Source organism: Elephas maximus, chromosome 4, assembly GCF_024166365.1.
Source record: "Elephas maximus indicus isolate mEleMax1 chromosome 4, mEleMax1 primary haplotype, whole genome shotgun sequence".
Classification (NCBI taxonomy): Eukaryota; Metazoa; Chordata; class Mammalia; order Proboscidea; family Elephantidae; genus Elephas; species Elephas maximus.
The window spans coordinates 131,879,193-131,906,462 of NC_064822.1; the positions used below are offsets into that span (position 1 = coordinate 131,879,193).

Below are 27,270 nucleotides of genomic sequence, written 5' to 3' on the forward strand. Positions count from 1 at the left end.
CAGAAGAACAGGGCCTGCTGGGGCCAAGGTGGTGGGGTTGCCACTCAGATGGACTAGGAGAATGGGACTACCTAAAACTAGGCCCTGGTGGTGAAGTGATTAAGAGCTCAGGCTGCTAACCAAAAGGTCAGCAGTTCGAATCCATCAGCTGCTCCTTGGAAACTCTATGGGGCAGTTCTGCTGTGTCCTATGAGTCAGAAATGGCTTGACAGCACACAACAGCAAAGCTGAGCAAGCTGAGTTGCCGTCCGAGAGGACCTGGAAGGCGGAGCCTAGGGCTGAGGGGTCTCCACTCAGAATCCAGAGGGCTTGAACATCACCCAGAATCTGGAGGGTGGGGCCATTTCCTAGATGGTATCAGAAAAGAGAGGATTATTTTCAAGTCTTGAGAGCTAATATAAACTGTTCTTGTGGGTTTTGGACTTGTTTGGTGCCTGTTATGCCTTCTTTCTCTCCAATTTCTCCTATTGTAACGGAAAGGTCTACCTTGTGCCTGTTCTACCATTGTACTTTGGTAACAGATGACTTGTATTCTAGATTTCATAGGTTTTCAGATGAAGAGGAATTTTGCCCCAGGATGGAATATGCCTAAAGTCTCATCCATATTTGATTTAGATGATTCAGAAAATGAGATTTTGGACTTGGAGTTGATTTAAGACTTTTGGGTGATATGATGGGGTGAAAGTGTTTTGCATGTGGCAAAGACATAAATTTTAGGGGCCAAAGGGTACAATGTTATGGATTGAATTGTGTCCCCTATAAATATATGTTGCCTTAACCTCCGTGCCTGTGGTTATAATCCCATTTGGGAATGGGTTGACTTTGTTATGTTAATGAGGCAGGATTAGTGTAGGGTGTATTTTGCACCAATCTCTTATGAGATACTAAAAAGATTAAATAAGTCAGTACTGCAGAGATGGGGGAAGAGAGATGCTAAGCATAAGAAGATTGCCCAGGAGCAGAAGCTCAAAAGAGACAAGGACCTTCCTCCAGAACTGACAAAGTGAGAAAGCCTTTTCCTAGAGCCAATGCCCTGAATTTGGACTTCTAGTCTCCTGAACAGTGAGAAAATAAATTTCTGTTTGTTAAAGCCATCCATTTGTGGTATTTCTGTTACAGCTACACTAGATAACTAAGACATGAGTAACATTCACACCTCCACCACTACACACACAAAAAAAAACACAAGGGCATGGTTAAATACTTGAAACAAGGTTGTATTCTTCAGCCATTCTAGTGCAGAGCTAGAGCCCTTAGTATTACACAATCCAGCAATATGTAGTAAACCCTGGTGGCGAAGTGGTTAAGAGCTACAGCTGCTAACCAAAAGGTCGACAGTTCAAATCTATCAGGTGCTCCTTGGAAACTCTATGGAGGCAGCTCTACTCTGTCCATAGGGTCTCTGTGAGTCAGAATCTACTCAATGGCAATTGGTTTTAAGCATTAGGATAAACAGCCCTGGTGGCACAATGATTAGGTAGGTGCTTGGGCAATAACCAAAAGGCTGATAGTTCAAACTCAGAGCTTCGAACCAGTCCATTCCAGTTCAAACTCCTGATGATAAATTGCATTTCCACCCCAGATATACTGATTCAGAATATACATTTTAACAAGATCCCCAGGTTGATTCTTATGTATAATAAGTTTTGAGGACCACTGTTCTACTGGAAACCCTTGCAGTGCAGTGGTTAAGAGTTCGGCTACTGACCAAAATGTCGACAGTTTGAATATACCAGGCACTCCTTGGAAACCTTATGGGGCAGTTCTACTCTGTCATATAGGGTCACTATGAGTCTGATCGACTCGACGGCAAGGGTTTTTTTTTTTTTTAATAACTGTTCTACTAGTTGTTCTCAGAATTGGTACCTAACCAGTAGCATTAGCATTGCCTTGGAGCTTGTTAGAAATACAAGTTCTCAGCAGGGGTTCGAACTGGAATGAAGTGATTCAAAGCCCTTTTGGAACCCACACAGCAGCTTGGAGGGAGAAAGACCTGGAAAGCTGCTTCTGTAAAGATTACAGCCAAAGGAAACCCTATGGAGCAGTTCTACTATGTCACACGGGATTGCTATAAGTTGGAATTGACTCGAGGCACTCCACAACAAGCACTAGGATGAACTAGTGTAAACCCTGGTGGCGTAGTGGTTAAGTGCTACGGCTGCTAACCAAAGGGTTGGCAGTTTGAATCTGCCAGGCGCTCCTTGGAAACTGTGGGGCTATTCTACTCTGTCCTATAGGGTCGCTATGAGTCAGAATCGACTGACGGCACTGGGTTTGGTTTTGGTTTGGTTTAGTGTCCACACAGCCCATGTTCCATTTGGATAGACCCTGACTCCATAGAGGATCCAGTCTTCCAATAATCAGAAGATTTTTTTCCTGACCTCATTACTCAGGCCACGGTGTAGAAGCTTAGCAAAGAGATATCCTTTGCAATAGCCTCTCCACAGCTCTACTGTCCTGAGCTGAACAAACTTGCAAAGCGCCCTTACACATTCCAGATCTGACAGAGAAAGAAAGCCTTCCCCCAGAGCTGGAGTCTGAATTTGGGCTTCCAGCCTCCTAAACTGTGAGAAAATAAATTTGTTTGTTAAAGCCACCCATTCATGATACTTCTTTTATAGCAGCACTAGATAACTAAGACACTGCTCTTTCTTGCAAACTCATCATCATTTCACTGTGGCATTTGCTCTCCTCTCTCCTCCTCTCCTCTCCTCCCTCTCTGCTCCCCTCCGTCTGAGCCACAGGTCTATCCATAACTCAGTGGCATACTTTGGGATTCTACTCTCAGAAAGGCCTTAAATGTCTCTACTCTTTGTATTTTTAAAACTTTTTTATTTTGAAATAATTTCAAACTTACAGAGAAGTTGCAAGAATCATATAGGGTGCTCCCACATACCCTTACTCAGATCTACCAATTGTTCTTAACATTCCGTCCATTTACTTTTTTGTTCTGTCTCCATATATATTCTTCTCCCTGAACCGTTTTAGAGTAGGTTGTATATATCCTATACCTTTATTCTTAATAATGCTTGAATGTGTATTTAAGAATTAAGAAAAAAAAAAAAACCTCAGCAAAGCTATCGAATTTTGGAAATTCAAAATTGATTCAATACTTTAATCTATTCCACACTCCATATTCCAATTTTATCAACTGACCTAATTTTTAAAAATTTTATAATTATTTCAGTATTTTGTGTTTTTTCTCTAGTACAGGATCCAGACCAGGATTTTGTATTCCATTCTGTTGTCAAGTCTCTTAATCTCCTTTAATTTGGAACAATTCCTCAGTCTTTTAAGATTATCTTTATGCCATTGACCTTTTTGAATGATACAGGTGAGTTATTTCTATAGAATATTCCTCCGTTGGGTTTGCCTGATGTTTCCTTATGACTTCTTTTTTCTTGCTCTTAATTTTTTTTTTTTTTTCCTAACAGGCTAACTATTCAATTATTCTCCAGTGGATTTCAGACCTAACGGCACATCAGATTTGCTTGATGATATTTTCACACCACAGATGCTGAGGTCCTACCTCGTTAAACTCTGATTTAATAGGTCTGAGATGAAGCCTTGGAATCTGTATTTTTAGAAAGCTCCTCAGGTGATTCTGATGTGTGACCAAGGCTGAGAATTGCAGGCTTCCTATCTCAATCGGTACATCCTCACTTCTGCTTTGAGCTCATTTTCCATTTCCTTCAAAAGTTCCTTTTATCTTCCTCTCTCTCCACTTCATTAACCCTTGCCTGAAATAGACTTCATCATCTCACTGAACCAATGTGCTGCAGAAGTATCAGCATGTTAAAGAGCTCATTTCAATGCACGCATTCTACTCCGTGGTTGCATTTTATGTGTACATGATTTATATTGTGACAAAATATTAACCCAGTAAAATAATAACCGTAGAAAATGATTGAATGGAACAAAATTGAAAAGAATGCAAATCACCCATAACCCAAAAAAGGAAAAAAAAAAAAATCATTGACATTTTAAGGCTACAGTGATCACATGGATTGTAAACCATATTTATGCTATTGCCACTTGGGAATCCACTTTAACTGGCAGACCAAGAAAACTGTAGCCTTTCGTCAGAATGATGCTAATTACAAATCAGGGATCCTTCCCATCATATGTTACTTCCTGTTGCAGCATCAGTAGTCAGAACCTGGTTATGGTTCACCTCATTCACATCAGGCAATCTAAGTCATTCAAGACGAGCGATCAGGAAATGACTTTTTGTGTTACATCCTTGCACTTCTCCTTCTAAGCTCTGCCTCCATAAAGGGAAACATCACCCCACCTTTAGTTCTGGCCACAAAGCAGTGATAGCAATGAGCACACTCATACTTTAAGTAACACAGTGAAGGAGGCTACCCCAGACTTGGGAGGAAGTGCTGGCAGGGAGTGTTTTCTGGATTTGCCTCCTCACTTATCCAGAGACTCACACTGGGCTGGGATCTCTTTGAAGGCCACATGGAAGGAAACACAGGTTAGAGTCCAGATCAGCACCACAATGGCTATTCACGAATTGAGGAAATGCAATCCCTCTCCCAGGCGGAGCCAGGGCGGGGGTAGAGAGGGAAAGAAGAAATTCAGCAGTATCAGAACCAGCCAGTAACATTTTTTCATGCACGACCAGCATTTTAATCCTTTCAAAGCATTTTCACATAATACATTCGCCCATATGGACCTCATCACACTGCGGTGAAATAGGCAGGGTAGGAATGATAAAGCAGAAACGAAAAGTTAGTATTTATTGTTAACATGATTGAATATTTATTATGTGTAGGCAACGTACTATTTGGCTTAATCAAATTTTAATCCTCACAACTGCCTTATAAGACAGGTAAATCCAAAACAAAAAAAACAAAACCAAAAATACCCACAACAGTTGCTATCGAGTGGATTCTGACTTATGGATTCATGGTGACCCCATGTGTGCAGAGTAGAAGTGTACTTCCTAAGTTTTCAAGGCTGTGCCTTTCAGAAGCAGATGATGGCAACTAACAACAACAGCTCATTACCACTGCGTTGAACCACCTCCACAAAGGTCACATGGTGAAGAGGGACTCCAGACTGGACTTCCCTTGAGAGTACACTGCTCAAACAATAGGCAGAGGCTGGCCAGGTTTCACAAGCCAAAGTGAAGTCCATGGCCTACCCTTTCTCCCATTGGAGGCCATTTCTCCACATTTAACTTCTTCCCTACTCCTGAGCTCTTCCTCCTGCAGCCTCTTGCTGCCCACTGCTCAAGTCCCTGGTACAGATTGCCTTTCTTGATGCCTCCTGCCCTGCCTGTCTCACATGACCCACTGGAAGGGCTAGTATATACAGGACACATTTCTGACACCCACATCTGGCCTGATGTACAACTGGACCTGTGTACAGGACACCATGTATCTTTATGTAGGTTGTATACTGCATGGGGTCCCTGGATGAAGATGTGGGTGGAGGCTGCAATCCAGCCCTTATTCCACTGCCATGTCTTATACACTGGTGGTAGAAACATGTGTACCTGCAAGCACCTTTTTCTAATTAACACAAAGGCTCTTTTGACATACAGCAGGACCCTATCTTCCCAGACCCCACTTACTTACCCTAGACCCCATTCCTTGAGGAATGTACACTTTGCTAGACCCCATTCCTTGAGGAATGTACACTTTGCCAAGAAACAGTAGGAGGTTATAATTGAATAAATTAATTTCTGCTGTTTGATTATTTAGCTTTTATAGCACTGCTCTCCCTGCCTTGATAACACAATGCCTTCACATATGCAAAAGTGCCACAAAGGGTGGGAAACTCAGGTGCATGGGGGAGATATTCTGGGTCGAGGACCATATTTATCTAGATTAGTAGTTCTCAAATTTAACAGGGCATCCGCATGATCTGGAGACTTGTTAAAACACAGATCGCTGGGACCCACCCTCAGTGTTTCTGACTCAGTAGGTCTAGGGTAGGGCCCAAGAAGGCATCCCTGGGTGGCACAAATGGCTAAATGCTCAACTATTAAACAGAAGGTTGGGGAATGGAACCTACTCACAGATGCCTTGGAAGAAAGGACTGGTGATGCGCTTCTGAAAGGTCACAGTCATGAAAATTTTATGGAGCAGTTCTACTATGCAGCTCATGGGGTCATCATGAGTCAGAATTGACTTGGTGGTAACTGGTTTGGTTTACTTTTTGTTTAGGGCCCAAGAGATTGCATTTCAAACAATTTCCCAGGTTATGCTGGTGCTTCTGGTCGGGAGCTCAAAGCTGAGAACCTACTGATTAGGCATTTTCCTAATGCATCCTGTAGACAGGCTTTCTGTTCACCAGCTTTGTCCTTGTGAAGAGACACACATCCATATGACTATTTATAATGGTGGCAATAACAACAGCAGCTAACATTAATTAAACACTATTTTCTAGGCACTGTTCTTGGTATATATGTGTTAATTTATTGAATTCATGTTCGGGGTCGAGAAAGAGAGTGAAAGAAAGGAGAAGAGCAAGAGGAAGAGGAGGGAGAGGAAGAGGGTGAACAAGAGGAAGCAACAAAGTTTTAAACCCAAGTGCAAATCTCCAAAGTAAGGCCCATCACTCTGGCAGGGGAGGAAGATAGGAAGAGAAGGAAACCTGAAGGCATGGAAAATTCTGCTCCAAAGAGTCAACTTAATCCTAAATTGTATTTGCAGTAGCATTAATGAGAAGTGATTACTGGGTTCTAAATCATGTTCTCCTTGGCATTTACCTTCAATAACAGGTGTCTATGTAAGAGAATAAGGTGATTAGGCATGTGTGTGTGTACATGCGTGCATGTGAGTGAGTGTGTGTGTGTGTGAGAGTGGGTGTGGTACATGTCTGTATGTCTGGGCATGTGCACTCTTCTCCCTGCTCTGCCACTCTCTAGTTTTGCATCTGAAAAATGGAGACAATAATAATACTACTATGGTTATTGTTGTTGTTGCTAGGTGCTGTTGAGTTGTTTCTAACTCATAGCGATCCTATATACAACAGAACAAAACACTGCCCGGTCCTGTGCCATCCTCATTATCATTGCTATGTTTGATTCCATTGTTGCAGCCACTGTGTCAATCCATCTTGTTGAGGGTCTTCCTCTTTCTCAATGATCCTCTACTTAACCAGGCGTGATGTCTGTCTCCAGGGACTGGTCCTTCCTGATAGCATGTCCAAAGTATGTGAGATGGAATCTCACCATCCTTGCTTCTAAGGAGCACTCTGGCTGTACTTCTTCCGAGACAGATTTGTTTGTTCTTCTGGCAGTCCTTGGTATATTCAATATTCTTTGCCAACACCACAATTCAAAGACTATCAATTCTTCTTTGGTTTTCTTTATTCATTGTCCAGCTTTCACATGCATATGAGGCGATTGAAAACACCATGGCTTGGGCCAAGGCTTACCTTACTCCTCAAGGTGACGTCTTTGCTTTTCAACACTATAAAGTGGTCCTTTGCAGTGGGTTTGCCCAACGCAATACGTTGTTTGATTTCTTGACTGCTCCTTCTATGGGCATTGATTGTGGATCCTAGTAAAATGAAATCCTTGACAACTTCAATATTTTCTCCACTTATCATGATGTTGCTTATTTGTCCAGTTGTGAGGATTTTTTTTTTTTTCCTTTATGTTAAGGTGTAAACCATACTGGAGGCTGCATTTTTGGTTTTTGGTAGATTTGATACTATAGTAGATTGTTTAATAACTATAGACTCCTCTTACCCAATACATATGCCTCTTTGCAATGAGACTTTGCAGCAATTCCCATGAAGAGGTGGAGTCTATTTCTGTACCCCCTAAATCTGGTATAACTTATGATTTGCTTGACCAATAGAATGTGGCAGAAGTGATATTGTGTGATTTCAGAGACTAGGACTCAAGTGGTATCTTCTACCTTGTCCTCTTGCAAACCTGCCCTAGACCAGGAATCCAGAGTAGTATAATGCAGGATAAAAGACCATGTGGAGGAGAACTGAGATGAGCCACTAAGAACAGAGGACAAGCTAACTTTAAATCAAATTTAGAGTTTTGGTTATTTTCTGGAATGAATATTTTTGTTTATGTATGGTGAATGAGTATTGAGTTTTAAAGTGATGGAGCGTCCCTGAATTCTGTTTCAGGGCACAAGAGAAGAACTAGGTCACAGGAAAGATTTATTGTAAAGGAAAAGTTGAGATAAAAAAATAAAGTTCCATGAGTCATTCAATGTACGTGCTATATTTGTTTTGTGATCAATCATATGCATTGGTGGGAGCCATATGCAGTGTTAAATATTGCATAATACAAAAGAAACTGAGGCACTGAATGAATGTTAAGTCATGTAAATAGTGTTGAGCTTTTACTTTCTTTAAATTATTTAAATTATTAGCATTGGTTATTCAGGAACAGCTAAATGTTGCAACGTGAAACCATAGATTTTGCATTGCTATAACTACACTGTTACTGACCAAAATGGCAACCTAAAACTCTGAGAAAAAAGCAAAATCAAAGAGATGAACACCTGAAACAGAAACCCTATATGAGCCAATGCCTATGACCTGCATGGCTGCTTCTCAGGCGTTTGATTTGTCTGTGATCTCATGGACTTGCTTTACCTTGGAGACACAGGTGGGTTTGAGGATGCTGATGTGGAAATGGTACATGACTTTGCTTATCTTTGACCATGCTCCCAAATCAAATATAGTGATTTCTGAATCTGCCTCTTCTTGTTGGCTCTTTCCCCTTCCCTTATGAGTATAAATGATTGCAACATACATGCAGGGTAACCTGCAATGTGCTGATTTCAATTTTCTGTTTTCAGACCATATGTAAGATCATGAACCTTGGTTTTACTTCAGAAAATGTGGCCAACCTACTGGAATAGAGTTATACCATGTTGTTCTCATTACCTTCACTTTATAAAGAGGTAGACATTTTAATTCTAATTTTAAGATTTTCTCATGACACAAAAAGCAGACATGTATATGTAGCAGTAGGACACAGAATTCCTATTCCACCCACTTCAGTAGTTGCCATTTCCCACAAAGCAAGTCTTTTCAAGCAATGGGCTTTCTGAGACTGTTGACAAACCACACTTCACAGCCCCCTGTCCCCTTACCTCTTCAGTGGTGCTGGAGAACATCTGGGTAGTCGTTTGAACCCATGGTGACTCTGTAATTCCAGTTGTCTGCATACTGGGGCTCTGCCTCTTATTGCTGCTTTGACTGTAGATTTCTGTAGTACTCCTGGTGAAGGCCTTTGTCATATTCCTAACGAGGTTTTCCGTGCTATATGTAACTGCATTAAAAGTACTGGGGATTTGGGGAGGATCGGTGTTTCTAGTGCTTCTCACTGAAGCTTCTGCTCCCAGGTGAGCTGAGGTAAAGAAACGACAGTTGCTAAAATTACCCTCATATTTTATGGATTCTTCACATAAAAACACTTTTTTTTTTTTTTTTAGAAAATAAAAGACCTCTTCAATAGTGGGCACGTGGATAAGTTTTAGTTATACGAAAGATGAAACATATTTTGAGTGTGACAGTGTTCATTTGCCCCATACAATTCACTCATTCCCTAATCCATCTATCCAATTTATATGGCAGGTGAAGGGTTCTGGAAACTGTGTATTGGAAAAAGCTCATCTCTGTGTAGAAGTAAGATAAAATTAAATGTACTCCAAGCAGATATTGACTTAAATGTGGCATCTTCTAATCTAGAGGTTAATTTACATGGAGTCCATGAACATTTTAGGGGTTACTAAATTGGTTTTAGGGAGTCCATGAGTCTCCAGAAAGTTTATGCAAAATTGCATGTATATGTGCATGTTTATTTTTTCTTTGGAGAAGTTTCGTAGTTCTCATCAACTTCTTGAAAGGGGGTGTTAGAATACCAGGTTGAGAACCACTGTTAATGGCTTGGATAACTTCATAAAGATTGAGGATTCTTTGGAAAGTAATACCAGTTCTTTAACGGCAGTGCACACTGTTTCTATCCCTGCTTGTTATGTGCCAAATCACAGGACTGTTGTATTTCTAAGCTATCTATCTTCTGGAGGAACTGTGAATGGATTTAAACTTTCGACCTGGTGAGATGAATTTAAAGCTTTGTTTTGCAAGCCTGAATTACCATATTTAAATATGTGTATACGTATGTTTGCGAATGAGATCCACCTAGCCATAATTTTAAAATGTGCTTTCCAGTCCTTGGGATCTTGCCGAAGTGTAAACTCTTATTTAGTATAAACTGTTAGGTTCAGTGTTTCTAACAAGCTCTCAGGTGATGTTGATGCGCAGGTCTTTGGACCACCCTTTGAGTAGACCCTAGAGAACAGTTGTATAATATGAAGCATTAGAAAGTTCTATAAATTATGGGCAGATATATATAAATGTTCAGATGACTCTATCAACTCCTTACTGTACTGGAACTTCTTGGGATATTAAAATCCACTATATCTTGCCAGATTAGAAAACCATGACCCTGAAGAGTTCCAGTTTAAAGACTAATAAAAGAGAGATTTTATTTTTTACTACTTCCTTATTGGTTCTTTCAAACAACCATTCATTAAGCAACTACTATGTGCCAGGCAACGATCCCCTAAATCTGGTCATTAATTATTGCATTTTCCCTGTGCTGATCTGCCCTACTGGTCCCTCTTTTGAACCTCATCCTTTTCCACTGCAATTTCAGCTGACTAATATATTTCATATGCCAAAGTATATAAAGAAGACAGGACATAGCACAAAAAGAGAATTAAGGTGCAAGAGACATTTTTATAATTTAGCAAGATATAAATATCAGCAGTTCCCTTAAAAGTTAATGAACTAATCATGGCTATTAAGCATCCTTTCCTTGCGATGTAGACAGTAGTAAAAATAATCTTGTACATAAGTGTTATGGATTGAATCATGTCCCCCCAAAATATTTGTTGGAACTTAACCCCTATATCTGTGTATGTAATGTACTGGACTAAAAAAAACTACTATACTGTAATATAATCACTTCCCATAATGCAATCTAATGTTATATTAATGAGATCATACCAGTGTAGGGTGTATCCTAAATCTAATCATTTCTGAGTTATAAAAAGAGCAGATTAGACAGAGGCAAGCACAGATGTAGTGTGGGAAAACAGATGCCATGTGAGAAACATCTACAAACCAAGGAAACGTGTAATGCCCTGGCTACTGCCAAGGAAGTAATTGACAGGACAGAGACTCTGATTTGGACTTTGGGCCTCTAGAAGGGTGAAAAAATAAACTTCTGTTCTTTGAAGCCACCCAGTTATGTTATTTGTGTTACAGCAGCACTAAGGATCTAAGACAATAAGGTTGCCAGATTCAACAAATGAAAATATAGGACATCCAGTTAAATTACAATTTTATATAAACAACGAATAATTTTTATATAATTTGGTATATTTAATATGTATTTTTATATAATTTGGTATTATTAATAAATATATAATAATACAGACATATTTTATATTATAGTGCACATCTGGAACATACTCATACTAAAAAAAATTGTCATTTATATGAAATTAAAATTGAGCTGTGTTTTCTGTATTTTATCTGGCAACATTATTCATATATCTACTTGGTCTAGGCTCTGATAGAATTTTGGACATCCCCATTAATTTCTGCTTGCTTTTCTTCTTCTGAATCCTATGCCATTATCACTGCCTTTGGGTCTGGGTTAGCCACTCTGAATCAGATTTATTTACCCCTGAGGTGTCTTCTACATAACAGTCCCAACTACACTATTAGTGAAATTCCTTTACAACAAATTCCAAGAAACAGCCTTAATTTTATAGTCTTGAGTTAGGTAATGTAATCACCTCCCATAGGTGTTTGAAAGTTTCTTTAAGTAAGTAGACATTTGTCTATTGTTGGGAAGTAAAATATTCTATATATAGAGATTAGTATTTTGGTCATGTTGAGCTTTGGCCAATGTTGATCCTCTGAGTAGACTACCACGTATGACAATTTTAGCTCTCAGATCTTAAAAAAAAAAGATCTTAATGATCGGTTTAGGACAAAAATAAGCTTCCAAATATGATTACCTAGCATGTAATTATAACATCTTAGCATGTCAACCTGTGCTTACTCTTCACTAAGGAGCAGTTGGTAAAGTGTTCTTCCTAAGGACAATTTTTTTTTTTTAAATTAGTTAACTTACATAGTTCATTCAGTGGATAAAATAAGATTCTCCCAAAATTAAATAAGTGATCAAAACACTTAGGAAATTTCTTATGTGAATAACATAGCTCATTACCATTACATGTAGCTTTGGATTATCTGGTGGAGAAATTTTTTGTCTTCCATAATGGTCTTCAATTAACCTTCTAAATATATTTTTAAAACACCCCAAACCAAACAAGTCCATTTTCCATTTTAAGCCACAACTCCTTTTCTGAAGACAGAACCTACAGAATATTCAAGCCCAGTACCCCTTCATTTTATGTCTGTGTTTTTAACTTGTCAAGAAGCAAGAAAAAAGCTTTAGCCTTCACTTTCAGTTTCCTTGTGTGGAGAATACCAAAGCAGTGGTTCACAAACTTTGATAGGCATCAGGATCACCTTTGGAGTTTGTTAAGAGTTCTGAAGCCTTGGGCTTACCCCTAGAAATTGTGATTCATGAGATCTGGTATGGGGCCCAGCACATGCAGTGTAGCAAGCTTCTCAGATGATTCTAATACACATCTAAATATACAGTTTTAGCCATTTGCACAATATAAGCCAGAGTTGAACTCTAATTATTTCTTACATGAAGGATTGAAGAATTATAAAATAGATAAGAGGAGAGAAAAGTCATCATAGAAATATATGACTACCAAAATAAGATTATTTTTCCATCTCCTGAACTCTTTGTTGAAATAGGTAGTATAAAATTATACTAAAAATAGTAGATCTCTGGATGTATTAGGGTCTATGAATTCTCCTGGTGTTCTTTAAAATATTACATATTTCACAATTCATGAAAGAACAAACTGTATTTTGACAAATGTAAGGAAAAGTTCTTAAACAATGGAACAATATATCAAAGCTATTTTTAGCAAGCTTTATTGTATCATTGCTGCTATATTGTTCCCCCATTATAACACAATTCCTCTCAGAACACAGTTCAAGGTGAGGAGGAGCATACTGGGTCTGACCTACAAATTTTAGCATTTAAGTTGCAAATAGCTCTTTTTATAGGGTGATATCAACCATAAGATAATTTGCAATGACTCTGTCATATGAAGACCATCTTTTGAATGCATTTTTTAAGAACAATGTGTACTGTAGTTTATCCATTAACCTGTGATTGGTTCAGAAATAATGGATAATATAAATCTGATTTTTGTATAATGAAAATTAAAGAAAATACACAATTTGGTAGCTCCCTTCCTTTAAATGTTACAAATAACTTTCAAGCATGTTGAAATCAGAGTAATTTGAATAAAACTTTTTGGAGATAGAAAATTTTAATTGGATTAATTTGAACTATACTGGTTCTTTTTATTCTGTAGGAAGATGCCAAATATAATATCCCTTTAAAAACTCGGAAAAATCACCACAAAAAGAGATAGGAAATGATACAGACTATACTTTAGTAAAAGAGTGGTATATGTATATACATATGTACTATCAGATGAATTTGCTTTGATATTGTTGGAGCCAGTTTCCAGTTTACTATGTTCTAATTTCCCCCTATCTAGGATTATTAGATCTACTTGCAAGTCAGTAGTTCCCTTTGAGTAAATTTCTCTGTTCCCCATAGATACAGGAGTGAAGGAATGAGCTATTTACCCATCATGACTACGTTAAATAAGACTGAGTTAGAATAAAGGTTAAGTGAAAAGGATGAACATTATAATTGTCTAAATACTTATGAGAAGTGGTAAAAAGAATAATATTTTAGAAAACATAATCAGTGAAATAAAGAGTAAGTTTTAAAAATATGTATCTGAAATTTGAGGAAGTGAACAAGGAAGTGAAAAGAGATGAGAAAGATGGTGGACATGCAAAGCATGAGAGATACAACAAACAATTCAGAAGTCATAATCAGAGGTAAACAAAATAACATTTTGTAGAACTTAAAAAAGAGCCAAGATTGGAAATAAAATTAATAAATGGAAATTGACACCAAGACATAGCATAGTAAAACACCGAGACACAACATAGAAAAAATTTTAGATTAAGAAAAAAAAAGAAAAGGGAGGCTATATCAAAGAAATACTCACCAATAGCCCATTATTACTCACCTACTGGGTTATGGCATGGGTTGCATCATGAAGATGCACTTGGTTTATCCTAATGCCTCATATTTTCTTTTGGATATATAGATTTCAAATCCATATTGCTATGATATATAAGTGTGTGTTTCTCTAGCTCTACAACTACATCTATATTTACACACACCCACCCACACACACACACGTATAAAGTGACTGAGGGGAAGAGATGGGATGGTGAGATGGTAGGGTAGGAGGTAAACATCTGAGTGGAGGAGGAAAGATGGTTTGTAAGTCATGACTACTGTGAGAGGGAGATACTGAACCAGCAGCTACTTGAACAGGGTGAAGAAAAGGGGAGGCGAAAGGTGGATGAATAACCTGGAATGCTTAGGGCTTACATACCCACTAGGCCCAGTGCCCATGAAAATGAAAAGAAAAAAAAAAAAAAAGAATTTTAGGGTTGAAGAAAATGTTTTAAATTTTTGCCCTCATCATTAAAAAAAAAAAAAAAATTTAGGGTCCATGAAAATCTATTAAATTATTAATTTTTTTTTTGTTTTGTTTTTAAACGAAAGAAAGAGGCCCCAAAGGCAAACCTTCCCAGGGCCAAAGAAAGTAGTAGGTGGCCCTGTGCGTGTCCTGGTAAGTTCACTGTTAATGGTACAGGTTGAAAATGGTTGGAAGCTTTGGACCCTCTGACAGCTATTTTCAATGATGATATAAATTAAATCATATCAATAATCATATTATTTTAAATTATCATATAAATAAACGGTCAATTATGAGGTCCATCTTGCTATAATGATGCAAAGAAATAACAAATTTCTAAAATATCTGTAACAGCCAATTTGGTGAAAGTAGGGTCAATATATACAAAATACATTTTATGCTTTTGTTTTCCCACAATGTCCCTGTATTTACTACACACTCCTGCCAATGACTTAGCAAATTGTTGTTGTTGTCATTAGGTGTCGTCAAGGCGGTTCTGACTCCTAGTGACCCTTTGTACAACAGAGTCAAATACTGTCTGCTTTTGCACCATCCTCACAATCATTGTTATTCTTGAGCCCACTGTTGCAGCCACTGTGTCAATCCATCTCATTGAGGGTCTTCTTCTTTTCTGCTGACCCTCTACTTTATCAAGCATGATGTCCTTCTCCACGAACTGATCCCTCCTGACAACATGTCCAAAAGTATGTGAGATGTAGTATCGCCATACTTGATTCTAAGGAGCATTCTTGCTGTATTTCTTCCAAGACAGATTTGTTTGTTCTTTTGGCAGTCCATTCAATATTTTTCACCAACACCATAATTCAAAGACATCAATTCTTCTTTGGTCTTCCTTATTCATTGTCCAGCTTTTGCATGCATATGAGGCAATTGAAAAAACCATTGCTTGTGTCAGGATCACCTTAGTTTTTAAGGTGACATCTTTGCTTTTTAACACTTGAAATAGGTCTGTTGCAGCAGATTTGCCCAATGCAATGCATCTTTTGATTTCTTGACTGCTGCTTCCACGGGTGTTGATTGTGGATCCAGGTAAAATGAAATCCTTGACAACTTCAAGCTTTTCTCTGTTTATCATGACGTTGCTTATTGGGCCAGTTGAGAGGAGTTTTGTTTTCCTTATGTTGAAGTGTAATCCATACCGAGACAGCTGTAGTCTTTGATCTTTGTCAGTAAGTGGTTCAAGTAATCTTCACTTTGAGTAAGCAAGGTTGTGTCATCTGCATGACACAGGTTGTTAATGAGCCTTCCTCCAATCCTGATGCCCCATTCTTCTTCATATAGTCCAATTTCTCTGATTATCTGCTCAGCATACAGATTGATTAAGTGTGGTGAGAGGGTACAACTCTGACACACAACTTTCCTGACTTTGAACCATTCAGTATCATGGTTGATCTATGTACAGGTTCCTCATGAGCACAATTAAGTGTTCTGAAATTCCCAATCTTGCAATGTTATCCATAATTTGTCAGGATCCATGCAGTCAAATGCCTTTGTATAGTCAATAAAACACAGGTAAACATCTTTCTGGTATTCTTTGCCTTCAGCCAGGATCTATTGACATCAGCAATGATACCCCTGGTTCCATGTCCGATTCTGAATCCGGCTTGAATTTATGGAAGTTCCCTGTTGATGTACTGTTGCAACTGCTTTTGAATGATCTTGAGCACAATTTTACTTGTGTGTGATATTAATGATATTGTTTGATAATTTCCACATTCAGTGGGATCACCTTTCTTTGGAATAGGCATAAATAAAGATCTCTTCCAGTCAGTTGGCCAGGTAGCTGTGTTCCAAATTTCTTGGCATAGAGGAGTGAGCACTACCAGCACTGCATCCATTCGTTGAAACATCTTAATTGGTGTCTTAGTCATTTAGTGCTGCCATACCAGAAATACCACAAGTGGATGGCTTTAACAAAGAGAAATTTATTTTCCCACAGTCTAGTAGGCTAGAAGTCCAAATTCAGGGTGTCAGCTTCAGGGGAAGGCTTTCTCTGTCAGCTCTGGAGGAAGGTCCTTGTCATCAATCTTTCCCTGGACTTGGAGCTTCTCCACGCAGGAACCCCAGGTCCAAAGGACGCACTTTGCCCTTGGCACTGCTTTCTTGGTGGTATGAGGTCCCCACTCTCTGCCTGCTTCCCTTTCCTTTTATCTGTTGTAAGATAAAAGGTGGTGCAGGCCATACTCCAGGGAAACTCCCTTTACATTAGACCAGGGATGTGACCTTAGTAAGGGTGTTACAATCCCACCCTAATCCTCTTTAACATAAAATTGCAATCACAAAATGGAAGACAACCACACAATACTGGGAATCATGGCTTAACCAAGTTGACACATACTTTGGGGGAACACAATTCAGTCCACGATAATTGGTATTCCATCAATTCCTGGAGTCTTTTTTGCCAGTGCCTTCAGTGTAGCTTGGACTTATTCTGTCAGTACCATCAGTTCCTGACCATATGCTACCTCCTGAAATGGTTGAACATCGACCAGTTCTCTTTTGGTATAATGACTCTGTGTATTCCTTCCATCTTCTTCTGATGCTTCCTGTGTCATTTAATATTTTCCCTGTAGAACCTTTCCACATTGCAACTTGAGGCTTGAATTTTTTCTTCAGTTCTTTCAGCTTGAGAAATGCCAAGCGTGTTCTTTCCTTTTGGTTTTCTAACTCCAGGTCTTTGCACATGCCATCATACTACTTTATCTTCTCCAGCTGCCCTCTGAAATCTTCTGTTCAACTCTTTCACTTCATTGTTCCTTCCATTTTCCGTAGCTACTTGACGTTGAAGAGCAAGTTTCAGGAGTATCTTCTGACATCCATTTTGGTCTTTTCTGAATTTTAATGACCTCTTGCTTTCTTCATCTATGATGTCCTTGATGTCATTCCACAACTCATCTGGTCTTGGGTCATTAGTGTTCAACGCATCTCACTGAATCTATTCTTGAAGCGGTCTCTAAATTCAGGTGGAATATACTCAAGGTCATACTTTGGCTCTTGTGGACTTAATTCTATTTTCTTCAGCTTCAACTTGAACTTGCATATGAACAATTTATGGCTTGTTCCTCAGCTGATCTCTGACCTTGTTCTGGCTGATGATATTGAGCTTCTCCATCGTCCCTTTCCACAGATATTGTTGATTTGATTCCTGTGTATTATATCTGGCAAGGTCCAAGTGTATAGTTACTGTTTATGTTGTTGAAAAAAGGTATTTGCAGTGAGGAAGTCATTGGTCTTGCAAAATTATATCATGCAATCTCTAGCATCATTTCTATCACCGAGGCTATATTTTCCAACTACTCATTCTTCTTTTTTGTTTAAAACATTTGAATTTCAATCACCGGTCATTATCAATGCATCCTGATTGCGTGTTCTATCAATTTCAGACTGCAGAAGTTGGTAAAAGTCTTCAATTTCTCATCTTCGGCCTTACTGGTTAGTAAATCTGAACAATAGTTGTATTAACTGGTCTTCCTTGTAGGCGTATGAAAATTATCCTATCACTGACAGCATTGTACTTCAAGATAAATCTCGAGATGTTCTTTTTGACAATGAATGCAACACCATTCCTCTTCAATTTGTCTTGGCATAGTAGGCCATACGATTGTCTGATTCAAAATGGCCAATACCAGTCCATTTCAGCTCACTAATGCCTAGGATATCAATGTTTATGTGTTTCATTTCATTTTTGAAGATTTCCAATTTTCCTAGATTCATAATTCACATATTCCACATTCCAATTATTAATGGATGTTTGCAGCTGTTTCTTCTCATTTTGAGTCATGCCACATCAGCAAAGGAACTTCCCAAAAGCTTGACTCCATCCAGGTCATTAAGGTCAACTCTACTTTGAGAGGTAGCTTTTCTCCAGTCGTCTTTTGAGTGACTTCCAACCTGAGGGGCTCATTTTCTGGTCCTATGTCTGACAATGTTCCACTGCTATTCATAATGTTTTCACTGGCTAATATTTTTTCGGAAGTAGATACCAGGTCCTTCTTCCTAGTCTTCCTTAGCCTGGAAGCTCAGCTGAAACCTGTCCACCGTGGATGTCCCTACTGGTATTTGAATACCAGTGGCATAGTTTCCAACATCACAGCAACATGCAGGGCCCCACAGTAAGAGAAACTAACAGATGTATGGAGTAAGTCAAACAGCCACTAATAAAAGCTCTTTCTCCCAAGAGTATACATGATTGCTTACCTTTTTATAATGCTTACGTATTTTATTCCCTCACCCACATTATTATAATTAAACAATTACTTAAACTAGCAATTATAACAAAACTGACAACAATATGGTTTACTTTATCAGCAAAATCTCTCTTAGACATTTCATTACTTTAGCCATATTAGAGACATTTGAATATTTGCCTGTTCTCACAGAAATGAGATTTGAATGAAAAAATCTGTAGTAGTTGCTGGGTAAATGTTGGTCCTTCGGCTGATATTTTATATACAATGTTACTGTCTGTGCAATATGAATTATTTGAGTAAAAGTAACAATTTTAAACAATTATGCATATTTTTATAAAAATAGAGAGACTTGATACTCTCTTGAGGAAGACATTCAAAAGATGAGTGGAATTTTGCACCCTTCACCAGGAAGTCCTAGATTTGAGTGGATAGGCCCTATCTGTACTTGGATTTGCTCTGATATTATTGAAGTCAGTTTCAAGTTTACTAAGTTTTAATTTTCCCCTCTCTAGGATTGTTAGATCTACTGGCAAGTAAGTAATTCCTTTTGAGTAAATTTCTCTGTTTCCCATAGAGGTAGTGGTTGAGGAACGTGTTATTTCCCCTATCATATAGATCCATAAAACCTCAGTAATTGGCTCACTTTGTTTTCTGCTTGGGGGCCCAGACTATTCCCTGCTGGATTGATTTGATGGCTTGGTCAGTTTAAAATGGTGCTTGGATTGGATAGAAAAGAAAAGCAATAGCCATGATTCCAATAGTGGCTTTTCTCAATGTAGTCCTTAGGTTTTCCTTATTGCTCCCTACAAATCTGATATTCAACACTTTCCAGAAGTTGAAACATTTATTAGTTTAATCAGTATTCATTGAGCATGGGTACCAAGATTAGCTTAAGGAAAATATAAAGATTTTTAAGGTATGATACATGTTTTCTATAGGCTTCCAAACCAAACCCATTGCCTTTGAGTTGATTCTGACTCACATTGACCCTATAGGGCAGGGTAGAAGTGCCCCAGAGGGTTTCCAAGGCTGTAGCCTTTATGGAACCAGACTGCCACATCTTCCTCCTGTGGAACAGCTGGTGAGTTTGAACCGCCAACCTTTTGGTTACCAGCCGAGCTCTTAACAACTGTGCCATCAGGGTTCCTTCTATAGGCTTACAGTGTAGCAATTTGGTTTTGCTAACTTTTTTCCCCCTGTGAGTATCTCCTGTATTACACAAAAGACTTGGTCATAAGGAAATTATTCCAACTAAATTTTAAGTGAACTCTCCTGGAATGTATCAAAACATAGGCCAATACAGTTCTCCCCTTAAACAATGTTTAAGCCATGCAGGAAGCCCTCCACTTATAAGTGTTTTGTTGCAATAGTTTGGACATCAGAAATTTGGACTTCGGAATGAACTTTTACTCCTAAAGTAACAATACTCCTTTTTTAAAAAGTCAGGTGTGTGATTACTATATAAAAATGTGATCCTATTGAATCAGTCAACACTCAGGTTTTTCCTTATTCTTACTGCATTATTGATGACTATGTCACATGAATTTATGGAATGAAATAAAGGATTTATATACCAGGGATTTCTAAAAATTATACCCTTACTACAGTGGCTTTGAGGATGTAGCTATCCAATATAACATCAAAATATATACATGAAGATTTGGAAAGTCACCCGTTTGCTTTATTGACACCTTCCAAAAATATAAGTGTTTCTAAATACGTGGATATTTGGCATCTGATGATAGAATATCAGATAAGGAAAATGACATTTTCCAGTTTTTAGCCATATATTTTTGCATTTTGGAGACAATGTTTTCATTATAACTATTATGACTCAGATAGCTATAAGGTTCTAATTTTTTATTTGGCTGAAAAATGTTGATATTTAAGAAGAAGTGTCTGTCTGGCAGATACACTCTTCCTTTGTCCAAAATGAAGGCATACAGTGTACTCTTTTAGAGTAAACCTAAAATGGTAAAAAGAGGAAATGGTAAAAATCTCAATCTTATCTTTTATCTAATTTTTGTCATCTGCTATGAACAGATGTCCTTGGTTCCAAATAAATCCACTTATTCAATTTAATTAGGTTCCTTTTAATTAGGTCTTGTGAATGAACCGTCAGCTGTTCCTGTTCCAAGTGCTATTAACTTTCTCAATTACCAGAATCTTGCTGCTAAATCTGCAAATGATTGATAGTGGATTTTGAACAAGTAATTTTAACAAACAATTCCTTGTTTTTGAAAACAAAAATCAAAAGCAGAAACTTTTATATGGAAATGTGTCTTAAAAATATTACCTATGAAATGTGTATTTATAGTATTTTGTTTTATTGCAGAAAAACATTTTATTCTATTGTTACCATTATATGGTGGTTTTAGAGAAATATAAATTACGTTTGAAGATTAAAAAAAAAAAGGACAATCTTAATTCTTGTCCTGATGAATATCACTGCAGCCAGAATGTTCCTTAAGAAGCAAGGATGGCAAGACTCTGTCTCACGTACTTTGGACATGTGCAGTATAATGGATTGCTTTTGTGTGGCCTTTCTCCCCACAGTTTTGTAACTCTCACCCAGGTTATTGGGTGAGACTGTGTGATAGGGTAACTGTGGCCCACCAAAGGTATTGGTCAGTTTTGCCATCCCACTGGGCTTGAGGTGAGCCGCCCCAGAAGTGAAAGAGTCCACCACTACCAAGGAAGCAGAGTCCGCCAGCAGAGGCCCGGCAACAGGAGATGGAAGGGTGGGCCTCCCAGCCCATGGAGAGAGAAACCTGAGTGCCTTTGGGCAGAGACTGAGGGCCAGGGAGAGGCATGCCTGCAAGCACAGCTAGGAAGAGGCTGTCCTGATGGAAGAACTATATCCTTGAGTGTTCCTCAGCCTGAACTGTAATCTGTTACTTCTTGAATAAACCCCATAATCGTGAGTATAATCTATGAGTTCTGTGTGGCCATTGCAATGAATTATCAAACCGAGCAGAGAAGAGTGCCATGAAAGAGATGGTTGGTGTCAGATGGCAGGGAGAGAAGGCATGTCTGACACCCTCCTCATAGGTATCAGCCTTGGGCTGTTGATCTTGATTCTCCTTCCCCCTAGTGAAATTAGAGGAGGACAGTGCCCCACACTGTTTTTACAACATGTTGTCGGGAGGGACCAGTGCCTGGAGAAGGATATCATGCTTGGTAAAGTGGAGGGTCAGTGAAAAAGAGGAAGACCCTCAATGAGATGGATTGACACAGTGGCTGCAACAATGGGCTCGAGCATAGCAAAAATTGTGAGGATGGCACAGGACCAGACGGTGTTCCATTCTGTTGTACATAGGGTTGCACTGAGTCAGAAACAACCCCATGGCACCTAACAACAACAACAGCAAGAAGCAGTGATTATTCAAAGGAACCTGACTGTAGCACAGGTCCTCCTCCCAAAAAGCTTCACATAAACTTTCGAATTAATCTGGACTTCCTTTGGAAGTCTACTCAATTCATCCTTTTACAGAGGGACTCCAAATAAAGGAGAGGAAGAAGAAAAAAAAGGTAACCTAGCGAGAGTAAAAACCACTTAAAAAAACTGGTGGCCTTCCAGTCGATTACGGCTCATGGCGACCACATGTTTGTCAGAGTAGAACTGTACTTCACTGGGTTTTCAATGGCTGCTTTTTGGAAGTGGATAGCCAAGGCTTTCTTCCCAGGCAACTCCTGGTGAACACCGATTTCTAACCTTTTGGTTAACAGCTGAGTACATTAACCATTACGCCACCCAGGGACTACAGCTACATTATGACAAACCCAAATGAATCAGTTAATGATTGAACAAGGAAAGATTTACTTAAAAAAAAAAAATCAAATTTAAAATTATCCTTTAAAAAAATATTTTAAAAGCAGGGTTGCTTAATGTGACATACTGGTAAGGATGTACATTGGAGAAAGAGGTACTTTTTTCTATTTATACTCTATTGCAATTATCTATTTACTTACCTGCTCCCTCATAACCCTAAGGAATAAGACATAATTATTGATTCTTTCTCAACCCTGGGTGCACAGTAGAATCACCTGGAACACATTTAAAAAAATACAAAGCTTGATTTAATCGACCTTGAGGATGAAGCCTGAGCAACCCCAAAAAACCCAGTTTTTTTTTTTTTTTAAAGCTTCCCAGGTGATTCTGATGTGCAACTTGGGTTGAGACTCACTGGACTAGGGATATTAACTAACACGAGGTCTGGAACACAGTAGGTGTTAGATAAATATTACTCGAATGCTTAAATGAAATCACAAATGCTTCTCTATGAATCAAATGTGAAACATATGGTCCAGACAGATAGGCTTTCTATTCCTGAAGAATTTAATAAAAAAAAAAAAATTCACATTCTGTGGATGAACAACACACATATTTATGCTGCTATAGATTATACCAAAAGACAAACCCAGTGCCATCGAGTTGATTCCAACTCATAGTGACTCTATAGGACAGAGTAGAACTGCCCCGTAGAGTTTCCAAGGAGCCCCTGGTGGATTCGAACTGCCGATCCTTTGGTTAGCAGCCATAGCACTTAACCACTACGCCACCAGGGTTTCTGCTATAGATTATAGGACTTAGTTATTAATGCTTTAAATATGGGTATTTGGCATCTCTTATTGTGAACATATATGAATGCAATTTGGTTAATTTTTCACAATTGCCTTTGCTCACAAACTAGTGAGCTATGGCTCCACTAATGTCCTATATTTTTAATCAATCTGTGGTACAAACTATTGATGCACTGGACTGCTAACCGAAAGGTTGGCAATGCAAGTCCATCCACAGTCATCTCAGAACGAAGGCCTGGCAATCTACTTCTGAAAAATCAGCCATTGAAAACCCTGTGGAACAAAGTTCTACTCTAGCACACACAGGGTCACTGTGAGTTAAAATCGACTCAGTGGCAGCTGATTTTATAAGTTTAAGATGGAACAGAAAAAATTTGCGTATTAAATTATAATTGTGCTAAAGTAAAATATGTGCTGTGCCTATGTGTATTCAAACATAAGATTGCTTCACAATTGTTCAAATTTTAATTTTTTGCCTTTTCTAGAAGTCCATTTTTTCCCAACACACATTACTGACTATGCTTTGGATATGGCTTCGTCAGAGTTTAATTGCAAATGGTCTATTCTATGCACTTTACTTTGAAAGTCAAGTCCTCATAGGATATATTTATCTGAGGGTCAAAGGTGAAAGTTTTCCATAAATTATCTTCCATCTTGACTAACACTCCACTAAATCCATGTCTACTTTTTCACAGTTCCAATTAAAGATTCTTCTCTTAAATAAAGTGATAGGAATTTGGGAGGGATTTCATCTCTTGTGTATAACCTACAACTGGAATATTTACAATGTTTGAATGTTGTTTCGGATGGGTCTAGTTGGATGAGCCACAGGAAAGGAATTGCACAAATTGATGCTATATGTGTACATTCTCTGATAAATTTGAATTTCCTAGTTGACTCATATTTTTATCTTATCATAGTCAGAAGTGATATGTGACTGTAATTCTTAACTTCTATTGTAGAAGAGCCTACTGCGTTAAATGCTGGTTTAGTTTATGAAATGAATAAGTGACAGAAATTGTTCCAAAATCAGCACAGTGCAAAAGGCTCGTACGAGCCTCAAAAATCAATACCTGAGAAAGAAATCTAAGGGTACAGTGGATGCTGATCCCCAAATTGGGTTATGGATCAAAATTACTCATGGAGTTTAAAAAAAAAATTAAATATTATGTCCAATCCAGATTTCCTAAAACTCTTAGAGGTGATAGTGGAGGAAGAAAAGGTGTGAAAGAATCCCAGGAATTTGTATTTTTAATAAGCTCTCCTTCTTCTACTGACGTGACTCTTATGCAGCCAGGAGGGCAAAGATCTGTGGTCACGGATTTGGGGACCACTGGTATAATGGAAGGTGCACTTGGCAGGGAGTTAAGAAACTTAGGTTCTAATCATGCCTCTACCATAATTACCTGGGACAATTCACTTGATAAACTTCAGTCTACTTAATGAGAGTTTTTATGTCTAGATAATTTCTCCAATAATTTGTAATATCTATTGGAGCCTAATATATTGTGATTCTGTAAGTTTTATCTTTCATGATTTCCTAAAAAACAAACTTGCTGCTGTTGAGTTGATTCCAACTCACAGTGACCCTATGCGACAGAGTAGAACGGCCCCACAGGGTTTCCAAGGAGCCCACGGTGGATTCAAACTACCGATGTTTTGGTTAGCAGCCAAATGCTTAACCACTGTGCCACCAGTGCAAACCTCAAATAAAGGAACAAATGAGCAATAAAATGATTAAGTGAAAGAGAAGATCCAGCTTCATGTATACTCTACAGACAGAAATCCCTATCTCAGGATGTGCTGCGCCATGAATTTTTTCACAGGGGTATAAGTTTTTATACATGTCCATCATCTAGGTTATATACACCAATGGACAACAAACTAGAATGCTTTGTGCCTGCACGCTGGTTCTTACCACTTCAAAAATATGTTGCCACCAAAAGATATCTACCCCTAAATATCAGAACAAGAGATTTGCAAACACACAATTCATCTACTCAGTCTTATAAAAATGCCATTTTGATGTTCTAATAGTTCCTCATAATCAGATCTAGACTAGAACTGTCTATGTCAACAAAATCTAATAATTTCCTGATCACTGACATACACAAGCCAGCTGATGGACTTTAGTCATTACACATGTACGCTATGTATATGCCCAGATTTCTTTATCTAATAGCGCGTAAGCCAAAGTGCCTAGCATAGTGTCTGACGCAAAGTAGAAGCTCGATAAACATTTGTTGAATTAATAAAAGAAACAAAAAACAAAGGGAAAGAATAGAGACAGACAGAAAAAGAAAATCTGGGCTTATTTAAATAAGGGTACTGAAGTTTTCCAAGTCATTGGGCACCATGCCATTCATCTCCCTTAGCTTATGAATCTTCTATAGGAAATGTATTGAGGCATATAGACTTCTCCTGAATTAAAAAAAAAAAAAAAATACAAAAAACAAGACATTTAGCAGAACTTTCAAAATTGATCCTAGAAGGAATAGCTCACCTTTTTTTAAGCAGAGGCTTTCATTGACCAGGTTTCCCTTCTCGTTGACATCTATTTTCATCCAGCTATGGAGGTATTTCCTGCCTTTCTTGACCATTGCCCTGAAGCCTTGTTTCTTGAGAAAGAGAGAGGCATTCTCCACCTCAAGGAACCCTCCCTCCTCGTAACAGGTCCATCGGGGTGCCTGGGAGCACTGGGTGAAGATGGCTGCACGGGAAGGGCCACGAGAGGAACTGGAGATGCCCAGGCACAGGGTAGATTTAATGTGAAGGAGCTTTTCATTCTCAGTCCACATCCACTGCTGGTTTTGGCTGGTCTTATTGCACGAGCCCATGACCACTACCCTATTTTGGAAAAGGCACTGTTGTTTCTGGACGTGGACAATCTGAAACCCATCTGGAAGATGAAAAGCTTATAAAGTACTGCATAGCAAATTATAAGGCTCATTAGAAAACAAAAAAACCCACCCAGAAATCAACTAAATAAAAATATTTGGTTTACTTATCCTTTGCTATCATTTCAAGCGTATATTCCCAGATTCAACATGTATGATTTAAAACCCCAAGGCTGATAATATAAAATGTCAACATGTCACACACAGTTCCCTTTCTTTTACTTTCACATGGTTTGAGAAGAAACCACACCCCCATTGAAATAATGAAAGGAAGCTTAGAGAAGAAACAAAACCATCCATAGACTATGGTGACATTTTAGCTTGCTTACTTAAATATGCTGAAGTTCTGAAAAGCCCGCTTTCGTTTTCAACCATTTTACTCTTTCCATCTCACTTCCCTCCCCACTCTTAAAAAACACCCCTTTTTTGAATCTCTAAGTGCCCATTGCAGTAAAAAAAACTTGTATACAAATTGGATTGTCTGAATACAATAAACCAAATCCAAGAGATTTTCTTTCCCCACCCCTCCAAATGCATCCTCCTAACTACAGGAACCAATGAAGTTATTATCACAATCTAACTTTCTTAGAGTCCTGGGGAGAAGCATTTCTCTTTTTTGTGACAATCTCTTTATAGTTTTTCCACAAATACAAATTCAGATATATTTTGAAAATCAGCATTTCTCGATGTAAGAAAATTAAACATTCAATTGCTAAACATCAGTATTAAAAAGTGAGATATTCAGGCTCAGCAACCATTTTCAATGTGCTTTTTTTTTACTCAAATTACCCAGCTCTTCCATGAAAATATTCAGCCCTTTCAAATCACAACTTCCGAATAAAACATCATATTCTCTTACCCCCTTTAATCGTATTTTTTGTATTTTCTCTCTTTATGACA

General features: G+C 38.4%; 1 protein-coding gene across 3 annotated transcripts in view; it reads right to left on the minus strand.

The window, feature by feature from the left end:
* The window catches only part of PTPRB (protein tyrosine phosphatase receptor type B), a 139,129-nt gene that overhangs the window by 111,358 nt on the left and 501 nt on the right, over positions 1 to 27,270 (minus strand). For all 3 annotated transcript variants that reach the window (XM_049883886.1, XM_049883885.1, XM_049883888.1), the window contains exons 2-3: positions 25,977 to 26,372; positions 9,090 to 9,346 (exon numbers count right to left, since the gene is read on the minus strand). In XM_049883886.1, the coding sequence (XP_049739843.1) occupies positions 9,090 to 9,346; positions 25,977 to 26,372 (653 nt within the window). The remainder of the gene's footprint in view (positions 1 to 9,089; positions 9,347 to 25,976; positions 26,373 to 27,270) is intronic.